The following is an 11,924-nucleotide window of genomic DNA, read 5'->3' on the forward strand; positions in this document are numbered from 1 at the left end:
GTGTGCACATAAAACTTGAGATTGATTTCATGTGTTCTTACAATGGATTCATTGCATTGGTATATATACTATGTATTCTCAACAATGTTTCTGTGAATGCATATCTGATTTAAAGCATGAAGTCACATTTTACAAATGACTTAAGTTTGAATGCATTTTTGTCATGCCTTATTCATCAAATCTGTTCTGTAATCACAGGAAAGGTGTGCTGACATGGTGTCAGAAATATAATTATAGGCCTCAAAGAATTAGAAATCTTATCTACTATGCATGTGACCAACAGAGTGCAGTATGGAGCACTTTAAATCACTGGACACCCCCAGAATTCAGCCTTGCGTTACATAATTTGGACAGTGCTCTTGGGAATGCTTGGGACTAAAAAGAAGAACTAAAAACAAAACCTAACTTCAGATAAAACTTGATATTGCCTTCTACTTTTGTAGCTTCTTCTGCTATTCTTTGTTGTCATGATCATAGTGTCTGCAGCTCTGTGGCTGCAGTTCACACCAGGATGTAAAGCATCTGACTGTAGATTTTCACCTCTATGAGGAAGGTGGGAAAGTCAAGGGTGCCCATAAAGACTAAAGGAGATTGTTGCTGACAGTCCTGACACAGAGTACGACTAACATCCTTAACAGAGCTAGGAATTTTACATTGGTTATATTAGCTGATTATGAATTTATTTGATTTGAACTCATCTCGCTCTTATATTAATGGCTTAGCAGATATTCAAGACCACACATTCCCACTGCTGCTAATTTCATTCTGTATGAACTCCTCACTAACTCTGAGACAGAACAAAGGAAACCTGAATCATATGCACAAGAAACCACATGGAAAGCAGATGCACTGCTGAAGAATTTAAAAGCTGCAAAAGAATATGAGCTTTGAACTCAGAAAGGGTAGGCATTGCTTCTCTCTTATTCATAGGGTGAACATTTTCAACCAACACTGAGGGTTCCTCTCATGCATGCATGCATTTCCATTTAAAAGCAACATATCCACAGGTCGTCATGTCTATATGCCAGGCAAAAATATTGATCACCGCTCAAAATCTTCTTTGTCTTGCCATGATAGCTTTGCTAGCATCAGAGCACTGGATTTTTCTGCCTTTTTACCGCAATTGCCAATTTCAATAGTGAAATTGTGTCTGAAAAATATGGTAAGAAGAAAATATAATATACAAATTATTTTTCATTAAGTTTTTTTTTACTTATAAAAATGTGGGGGTTTTACTCCTTACATTTAAAAAGAAGGGTAATTGCTAGAGCAAATAGAGTATTTTGATCTGTGTGTTTGTATTTATTATACTGGCAGAAACCTGTTATTTCTATATTATAATTGTCACTGACTGTAAAAAGCTTCTGCTTGATAACACCAACAAATTCTTTGTGGTCTGCCACCATGACAAAAACAACTTTATTTTCCTTCATTTAATGGAAAAGCATGTTTTCAACAGCAGAGGAGCACGTAATGCTTTGAGATTCCATTCTTATTAACAGTAAATAACATCTTCCTTGTATTCTGGTGTTAATGTACATCAGAGAAAATGTCAAATGATTTATGGACACAAAATGAATGAAATCTCTACAGCCACCTATATGCAGAGGTATGAGGTCAACAAAAGTCCACGTATGCACAGTGATCCACAACCTTATCAAAGTTTGTTCACTTTTCTACACTTCTCCAGTGAATGCAATAGAAATACAGTACATTCAAAACTTTGATATATCCTCCTAACAAACTAACTGAAAACAAACAAGACAGGAAAAAAAAGCGGCCATGAAAACATAACCTGCACTACTGTATGTTAGATTATGTGCTCTATAATCCCTGCATCCCTGTCTTCATGCATATTGGTCTGACTGGGATGCAGAATGCAGAATGAATGGGCAAAAATAAACAAAATATTTTTACTTGGATTGGGAAATTTACTATGTACACAAACTTATACAATAATGACCATTTGAGATATACAATAATATATTTGTACATATTGTATAATATCAAATCCTACTCATAGTGGCTTTTAAAACAATTCACATGAGCACACACTGAGAATCACATGGCAAAATTAATTTTTAAAAAAAGCACCATCGGAAATAAATACACTGGTCATACTTGTATGATTAAGACGTGACATGAATTTGTGTGTATATACTGTATATGTTGTAACAAACACGACCAAAGCAGGTTGGGACAGAGATCAATGGATCACATTAACAAGTCTCTTTATGATGTGGTGGCACCAGGGTATCCTGCATGTGGACCACCACGGAGATATGAACTCTTGATGAGTTCCCCAGCTGTACTCCCTCCTTCTAGTTTCCTTGTAAACAAAATAATCTTTCAGCTTGTCCCTCCTCACCTCCAAAACCTTTAAATCACTCACACATGAGCCGACTCTCTGCGAGGAGGAAGATCAGAGTGTGCTCACAAAACATGGCTCTTACACAGAGAAGCATGGGGAGTATGGATGTTGATGCTTCCACATGATAACACTCATACAGGATAACAAATTTTAATCAAGGCTCGGCATATGTTTACTTTTCTATCTCCATTTATCTATGCTTATAGCATAAAAACAATCAGACAGCTGGTAGGTGGGTTCCTCAATCTGCTCACTCCATCGACAGCTGCAAGAGGACGTGTCAGAGATAAACAGCTGTTTGCTCAGTGAGGTAAATTGTACACAGTAGTATTCATTTATATGAATGTGTTACAGTACACAATATAGGCATTATCAGTCCCTTTTCAGCACATATCTTTCATTCAAACAGATAAAAAATGAGCAAACATAAATGAATGTTCCTGTGAGTGGTGGTCCGGTTTGGAACGTAGGTTCAAAATTATTATCACAGATAAAATAAAACTTTAAGGATGGATGGTCACGTTTTGTTACTGTTTAGAGTCTTTCCTCACTGATGTAGCTACAGTTATAGGATTATTGTATGTGGCTGCTTCTTTTTGGGGTTCTCTTTTGCCATTGTTGATATGCATGTTAAGTGAGGAGCATCACATACTTTTTGAACTTTTTTTCTCTGACATCACTCAAATGATGTCAGACAAGTCAAAAGCCCCAACAAGTTCATCATATATGTGTAAAGGCCATGGGTCTAATGACAGCACAATTTTTAAAAAATCACTTTCACCATTTTGATTTGTTCACCATTTTGATTTGTTCTACCACTAAACAATAAATTCTGTCCTGCTCAAAGCAGATGGCCCCCAAGATATTTGGATAGGAATTATTGTACGGAGATATTTTAATTCCTCTTCATCACTTTCTCTGTTCTTAGTATGTAAATGTTGAACATAATACAATGCTTTACTACTTGAGATCATTTACATGAAAAAAGGCTACCATACACTATTATTGTACCTTGTGCGCTACAGATATGCATTAATTCAAGTTCAACAGGTTGGAGTTGAAACTGATGAGAAACTCTTTAACATAGTGACATCATCATCATTGTTTTGTTAGCCAGCAGAGTCTTTCTTCAAACAAAGTCTGATTTATGTTCATCTAGTGCTCAATACCATTCAGATTGTTCTGACCAGTAATCTCCTGGAAATAATGTCTTTTACATTCTGTGAACCAGTGGAAGAAACTGGAAGTCGCACAGCATTCCTAATTTGTGACCAACAGTCAAATGTCATCATCGTCATCATCATTCTGCCTCAGCCTCTTCTCATTGCTCTGTCCTCTCTGACTGCTTCGCTGAGGAAGCTGACCGACCGGATCCTGGCAAAGCACATACAGTTTCCAGATTTTCCAGAAAGCTCTTCTGAATTTTTTGATACGGAAAGCGTAAACAATTGGGTTGACAGCTGAATTGCCGTGAGTGAGGATGATGGCGATGTAAATGAGGAACAACGGTTTCTTGCAGGTAGGACAAAAGAGGGTAATGCAGTTGAGGATGTGCAGAGGGAGCCAGCTCACCGCGAAGAGTAAAAGAACAAGGGCGAGCGATTTGGCCAGCTTGAGCTCTTTGCCAAAGTAACGCCTGGGGTCTGTGTGACTTGCTGTAACCTATGGAGAGAGAGAGAGAAGAGAATCACCAAAGTGTGTCTAGTTTTAGACTTCATTAAAATCTTTCAATTATTTGATTTGTCCTCCACACAAGAAGATGCAATCACCTTCTTGTTGAGCTGTTTGTGGATCATGTAGAAAATCTCAGCATAGATGGCCAGCATGAGAAGCAGTGGAGGAAGCACCCAGCCGAAGAAGTTGAAGTACACCATATAGTCCATGCTGATGACCGTCTCAAACTCACAGCTCACAGAGAGATCAGCACTGATCATGGAGCCATTGTCTTGAAGAGTTTGCAGGTTATTCCAGCCCAGCATGGGTATGAGGCCCACTATCATGGACACCAGCCAGCACAATAGCACGGCTGTACCAGCTCGTCGAGGGGTCACCAGCCGCTTGTAGCTACAGCAACAACGGAGAAGATAAAGTACTCTCAGTGGAGAAACACAAGTTTTTTCTTGTACATTAGTTAATTAATAGCAGTGTGTAAATGATCTCACCACTGATCAGATGCTTCATTTTATGTGTCAATATTATTTTTACAAGATGACATCTTTTGTAATAGGCCAATGAAACTAACATCTTGTTTCAAATTAAGTCTACTGGACCATCTAATTTACTGAAAATGATTTATAATAAATACTTCCTTTGTAAACCGATAATATTAGAGAAGATTGTATGTTGTTGTTTCAACTCTTAAAGGGAAACCACATAATAAAATGAGGCTTCAAGGCACAGTTACAGGATAATGGTGTATATTATAGCACAGTGCAACAGACGTAAAAGCAGAGGAGTCTTGAAGTCTACAAATTAGTTTAGAACTGCCTGATGAAGAGCAGTATCTTAAAATTGTTTATCTGAGTTTTATTTGTAAGTTAAGGATATGTGTCTCAAGCTTTGCCTTTTAGGAGGTCACTTCTTATTTAGGATCTAATTATATTTTTAAAAATTCCAATTAATATCTCTTTTTTGTCCTATGTGGAATATCATATTTCAATTTGATTACCTTCCATGTGCAAAAAAACTAAAATTATGTCTCAAGTACTTTGGTGTCTGTACAGAACTTTACATGTCCTTTATCTACCACACACGGATTTTCTTTTGGCCAGATCCATGAATTACTCATCGTCTGACATAAAACATCTCTGCTGCAGTCTGGACTGTTGTTTTTCTTATTTCATTTATTTCTAAAGAACAAGTGCTGACTCATTCATCCGAAAGGGTGACTAAAATTTCAGGGCTCTCTCTCTTCTGTAGGCCAGCAACACTTGAGCTCTTCTTATCACTAACCATCCCTGGCTAACCTCACTAACACTGAGACATGTGTCAAATTATTTTCTGTTTTTCTTCAATGTGTTTTCAGTTGTTTTTGCTTTTACTCCCTGTCTCAGTGTACACACAATCAGGAGTTTAACATGGGTGGTGAAGACACAACAACGGACAAATTATTTATTGCTATGATCTTTAAAAAGAGTCTGTCTGGATAGGTATTCTCATGTACAGGACAGCAGCTATGATCTAAACTTGTGTCACGTACGGTGAAGCTTCTTGAAATGATCAGCTGCTGCCAAAAATTACTTTCAGTACTCAACTCCTCCATCTAACCTCTGGAATTCTTTTCCTTATGTGTAAACTAAAAACCAAATCCTTCAGCTAGGTACAAGAGCAATAGTTGAGATATTTTAAAATCTTAGACACCACTCTTATCATGGCGGCACTTTTAAACCACCTCTGCTATAAAAAGCAACTGGTTAACTGGTCCATTGGTGGAATTTGTGGCTCAGATGACTATTTCCCATAAAAAGATGAAATATAACTTGAGTGTAAAGACAATTTCACCATTGTGTGGGCAATAAAGTGATTTAATCTTAATCTTAAATCAGAACTGGTCAAAACTAAAATACAAGACACTTGTAGGTTTTTTTTCTTTTTTAGATGGAAAGCACCCAGCTACTTTTCCTGACATGAATGAAAACCCTTAAGAGACACACTTCATGATCTAATACAGAATGTGATTAAATAATTTTTGCACTGTCCAGACAAATCATTTTGAGAATGACACAAATGTGATATATTGCCACATTAAAAAGAAGAATAAAGGTAATTTACAACTGTTGCCCCCACAACCTGGACTTTAATAACAAGCAGTTGAAAACAACAACAAGATTGCACACACACCCACACACACGCACTTGTGCACACACACACACACACACACACACACACACACACACACACACACACACACACACACACACACACACACACACACACACACACACACTCATAGAAGGAGCATAGGTGCAAATATTATCACGTAAGCAACAACAAAGCCTCTGATATTGACAAAATACCACATATGTAATGTGTATTCACTGTGTCTGTGTGCAGTGTCAGAGGAGTCTGTGTGCTTGCATGTGTTTTGTGGTTGCCAGTTTGACAATTTACACAATCCAACAACCAGTCACCATGAGCTTATTGACCAATCATGCATTATCTGCCTCATCAAGCTTCCTGCTAAATGAGCCAACATAAAGTGGAAACTGGAGTATTCCTAGAATTAAATTGTAGACATAAGGACCAAATATGATGTAAACGTTTCTTATCAGGGGTTGTTAGCTCATCACATTAGTTTATGTCGGGTTGCTTCTGGGCTGCATCACTGCAAGTTTTGGCTCCTGACCAGTCTGTCTCCATAATCAAAGAGATGAAATACAAGTTTTAAAATTGTCAAATAGGTTTTTGACTTTGTAGAACTTGCGCTAAACATACAAGACTGTCTTGTTGTTTGTTTGGACATCAGGATATTCTTTATTCACCATACGTGCATATTTGTTGATAATTGCTGCATCTATCTATATGATTCAGAGTATGTAGAGTCGATTAAAGTAATGTGCACCCGCGCTGTGTTTTTAAAGATTATCTGTTTGTTTGTTTGTTTGTTTGTTTGTTTGTTTGTTTGTGGTACAGTAGTTTTGAAACGACTGGGGTTTTTTTTTCTTTCTATCCTCTGTGGACCATGTAATGTGGAGATAAAAATATGTTTGAAGTGAACGCTTTTGTAAATTAATATTAATTCGCTTTCCAACTATCCGTCTGTCTATTTTAAATGTATGCTGTACATACTTAACGCCGGGTAATAAAACTGAGTACAACTTTAGAAATCATGTAACCACTGACATGTAATCATTCCACAGAGATGTGAAAAGAGATGAATGCAACGAACATTAAGGTTACTATAAATTAACACCTTTGCGCGTTCCAAGCATAAATAAATTCTGATTGAAAATCCCGCATGTCCCCGCGGTGACCGCTCCGGTAGGTGTCCTTGGACCAGGCAGGAGCCCAGACACAAAGGATAAATGACACAAGATATTGTGATAGATTGAAAACTAAAATAAATCACCTTCTGCCTACCTCATGGGTATTTTCACTCTTAGGTAGCGGTCGATGGCGATGGCCAGCAGCGCCAGGATTGAACTTTGCGTGAGGACGAGCACTGTGCAGACGACCAGCAAGCAACTGTAAAAGTGCGTCTGGAGTCCCATGCTGATGGTTATGGCGAGGGGGATGACAAGAGCCCCGACCGCAATGTCAGCCAAGGCCAGGGAGACGATGAAACAAAAGGTGGTGTCCCTCAAAGAACGGTTAATACGCACAGCCCATACAACCATCATGTTACCGATGACAGACGACAGGGCGATTACCACCTCCATCCCGATGTAGACGGCTGTGGAGGCATCCACGACCGACGGCATGGTGACGGACGCTGGAGGAGTGCGCGCTCAGCGGAGAGAGCAGCCTGAACGCGTCGGCGGACTTCTCTGTTTGACTTTGTAATCGCCCACGGAGACACCCGCACTTGGTTTTCTCATGTTTTATACCCACAGAGATGTACCGGTGATGTAGGTGGCTCTGAATTACTTCAGGATCCGGTCCAAAACATAGAGTGACGCGGGAAAAACGCAGAACTTGGCCTCCCTATGGACCCGAGGTGGTGATTCCGAGTACCCTAACAACCCCCCCAACCGACCCCCGGTGGTCTGCTGACGGAGAGATGGGACGGAACCAGGAACGAGTGGCAAAGATATTCCCAAAGTCGACTGACCATGTGTCAGGGGTCCTAAAAATAAACGCCAACATCATGACTTTTCTTAGTATAACATTTTTTTTATCCAGCTCAAAACGTTTTTTTTTGGGGGGGGGGGTAAACGTTTCTCCTGAAATGATCCTCGTTAAAATACTGTGGAATACGCCCACCGTTTTTATGATATCACTAAAAAAACAAACTCGTATCTTTTCTCGCCAAGCATGCCTGGAAGCTCGCCCTCTATGAGAGTGAGCACTTTGAGAATTTAGTATGACAGGTGCATCAGAGCCATTGTCAAACATGTCTTCATATTTTCATCATTTAGACTCACTTTTGTGTGAAATTATATTTTTATACCCTGAGGGACTCTAAAAGGTACATGTATTCCAGGCTACACGTGATGTTTTTCTTCAGAATGAGTACTGAGATGAAGAGCTGATGAAAGTATAAGCCCATGAAGTTGACACTTCGAAGAAAGATAAAATCTGAGTGATACAAAATGAGGGTAAGGGAGAAAATAAAACACCGCTGACACCTTCATCCTGGGGTCAGTGGAAAATTGCAGGACTCAGCTGCCTGAAAGACAAAAATTGGCTGTTGGAGCTTTGCAGGTCAATCTATGGAGCACTGCTCTGCTGGAAAGAGGAGTCACAAAGAACACTATTAAAGTGCTAGCAAGGCTGTCGTTCCTTTTCTTACAATGAAGTTTCTTGTGAGATTGATTTTGTCCTTTATCTATCAGGTGTCTGTAACTGACTTCTGTCACATTTTAATGATCATTCCCACAAAGCCTGGCACTCTCAACTCATCAACACTGTCAGACTAATTCAGTCTTACAATGGTTTCGTAGCTTACAGTTGACAGTACTGTAATTCCATACATCAATAGATCATGAATAATGAGGAGTAGGCCTACATTATTTATTTAGGGGAAATTGATTATTGTCAACTTCTTAAAGATTCATTAATATTTTTTACTATTAAAAAGCAAGAAAACACAAGTTGCTCAAAGCAGCAATTAATTCTGCCTTTTGGACAAAGAAACAATATCAAAATTTATACTCCCGTACCACTGTGTAACCACAGGGATTTCACATAGTGTTCTAAGCTTTAAAATATGGACAAATTCTTACAAAAACTGATCAGCACCCCAGAGTCAATTAATTAATGAATTGGTCAATTAACATACACAACTAAAGCAGAGTGTTCAAAGCAGGATGTCTCATTTTAGACATGCATGTCTTATACAACTGAATTTATAACTATTATTCTTAATTCACAGTAGTAAAATTATTGCAAAGCTACAACCCTGATTGCATTCAGCCTTGTTTTTTGTGTTTTTTTCCTTTTATTTTGAAAATAAATAACCATGACTACACAAAAATATACCAAAGTAAAGAATGAATGGTGAGTGATCCAGATACACAGACTAACAACACATTCTCAGGCCTTCACCTGCAGTTTATAGGCTGAATGTCTCTGGGTTTTTTTATTATTCAGTTTTAAGTAACGTGATAATTGTAGACAAAACTCAAACAGAGCTGATGATGAAGTGTTTTGTTGGGTTCAGTTAAGGGAATTTTAGTGTATTGTCATTCAGGCATGTTAGAAACAATCTGTCCTTCCATTGCTTTTCTGCTTGTCCCGTTAGGGGTCGCCACAGCGTGTCATCCTTTTCCATATCAGCCTATCTTCTGCATCCTCCCCTCTAACACCAACTATCATCTATCTTCCTCAGTACAACCATCAACCTTCTCATTGGTCTTCTTCTTGCCCACTTGACTGGTACAACCTCAACACCCTTTTAGCAACATACTCACCATCTCTCCTTTCCTGGATGCCAAACTTACCCATCACTTCTTCATCACTTCTATTTCATTCCCCTCTTTTTCTTCTTTTCCTTTCAGCTTTTCCCTTCAGGAGTCGCCACAGCGAATCGATTGCCTCCATTTAACCCTGTCTTCTGAATCCTCTTCTCTCACACCAACTACCTTCATGTCTTCTTTCACTACATCCATAAACCTCCTCTTTGGTCTTCCTCTAGGTCTCCTGCCTGGCAGTTAAAAACTCAGCATCCATCTACCAATATATTCACTATCTCTCCTCTGGACATGTCCAAACCATCTCAGTCTGGCCTCTCTGACTTTATCTCCAAAACCTCTAACATGTGCTGTCCCTCTGACCTGATCCTATCCATCCTGGTCACTCCCAGAGAGAACCTCAGCATCTTCATCTCTGCTACCTCTAGCTCTGAAACTCTTCTATCACGCATCACACCTTTGTCTTTCCTCCACCCGTTCCATCCAGCCTGTACACGCTTCTTCACCTCTTTTCCACACTCTCCATTGCTCTGGACTGTTGACCCTAAGTACTTAAAATCCTCCACCTTCTTGATCTCTTCTCCCTGTAATCTCAGTCTTCCATTTGGGTCCCTCTCATTCACACACATGTACTCTGTCTTACTTACTTACTACTTCTATTTCCTTCCCCAACATGTGCTTTAGAATCTGCACAAACCACAAGTCCCTTCGTTTCTGGAATGCTCTGACTAACTTCTTCTGCCTCCATCCAGAATTTCTCTTTCTCCTCCAGTTCACATCCCACCTTTGCAGCATCACTCGATCAAACACTCTTTTCATCTTCAAGACACTTTTTTTCCACACTTTTAAAATGACCCCTACTCGATTTCGTTTGTCATCAACATCTTAATAAATTAACTTGAATCCTGTTCCTCAGCTTCTAGACCTACACTCAAAAAATAATACTGCATGTTACTTAATTCAATCAGTGAAACATTTTTGCACTTACAAATATTGAGTAGATGTGAAAGCTCTCAAATTTGTTAAAACAAAACCTGAGTCATGAGTAAAATCTAAGTCATATTTTCTAGTATGTCTGAACGAAATGATTTGGTTCAATTACCTACACAAATTGAGTAAATGTAACTGAATTTGGGGGGGGTCGCATCCCAAAATGAGGGGGGATGGCACCTTGCTCAAGGGTGCTTTGGCAGTGGCTGGGAGGTGAGCTGACACCTCCCACCGTCAGCTCACACTCCGAGGTATGTCCTGGCGGGAGCGGGATTCGAATCATCCATCTTCAAGACATCTGCTCTACCGCTGAGCCACTGCCAGAGTGAGTGACCAGCGCCCCAAAATCCTAAAAAGGCGGAATCGGTTCCCTTCTGTTTACTTGATGTTTTTAAGTTGTTCATTACGTCTCCAATAAAATTGAGTTGACTTGTTTAATAATTGCACTTATTAAAACTAACTGATATTTGTTAATATATTCTCAAATAGGTTGGTGAAACATACACTTATTATTACAAATAATTAAACCATATAATCTGTGAGTGAAATACGTAATGCTTTATTTTAAGCAAGTAAACTTAATTAACATGTGTCTATTTCACACAAATATTCCTGTTGGGAGTTTTACCAATTAATTTTGATGTAGTCAAATCAAATACTCATCATTATGATATTCAGAATATTTATTGAGCATGCATAACTATATATTACTGTCACATTTACTAAGCCCTTAAATCATTTTTTAGAGTGTACTGCCTTTCCACCTGCTCTCCTCCACACATACTAAATCTATCTTTCTCCTGATCATCATGTCAGCCAACTCCCTAGCTTTTCCTGGCATGGTCTAAAGTCATCATTTTCAGATCATGGGGCTTTCCGTTCCTCGTCTGTCTGAGAATCCGTTGTCCACCTCTCCTTTGTCGTTGACCCACAGTAGCTGAATTTACCTCAATGCCCTGTAAGTTAATGGCGCTGGTGGCGGACATTGTTAA

At 39.0% G+C, this 11,924-nt stretch overlaps 1 protein-coding gene across 1 annotated transcript; it reads right to left on the reverse strand.

Annotated features, from left to right (window-relative positions):
- Nucleotides 1-1,362: 1,362 nt before the first annotated feature.
- LOC137595279 (adenosine receptor A1-like) lies at nt 1,363-7,979 on the reverse strand. The gene is made up of 3 exons (XM_068315259.1): nt 7,451-7,979; nt 4,141-4,435; nt 1,363-4,033 (listed from the first exon to the last, which is right to left on the reverse strand). The coding sequence occupies exons 1-3, from the start codon at nt 7,789-7,791 to the stop codon at nt 3,650-3,652; spliced, it is 1,020 nt and encodes a 339-aa protein (XP_068171360.1). The 5' UTR covers nt 7,792-7,979; the 3' UTR covers nt 1,363-3,649.
- Nucleotides 7,980-11,924: the final 3,945 nt, after the last annotated feature.

This window comes from Antennarius striatus, chromosome 5 (assembly GCF_040054535.1).
Source record: "Antennarius striatus isolate MH-2024 chromosome 5, ASM4005453v1, whole genome shotgun sequence".
Classification (NCBI taxonomy): domain Eukaryota; kingdom Metazoa; phylum Chordata; class Actinopteri; order Lophiiformes; family Antennariidae; genus Antennarius; species Antennarius striatus.

What these genes read in the sequence shown, in the direction of transcription:
- LOC137595279 (XM_068315259.1), bottom strand. Translation starts at nt 7,791, where the DNA reads ATGCCGTCGGTCGTGGATGCCTCCACAGCCGTCTACATCGGGATGGAG. An exon ending in AGAGTGAAAATACCCATGAG is followed by an intron (nt 4,436 to 7,450) that starts GTAGGCAGAAGG and finishes TTGTTGCTGTAG; the next exon opens with CTACAAGCGGCTGGTGACCC. An exon ending in ACAAACAGCTCAACAAGAAG is followed by an intron (nt 4,034 to 4,140) that starts GTGATTGCATCT and finishes CTCTCTCCATAG; the next exon opens with GTTACAGCAAGTCACACAGA.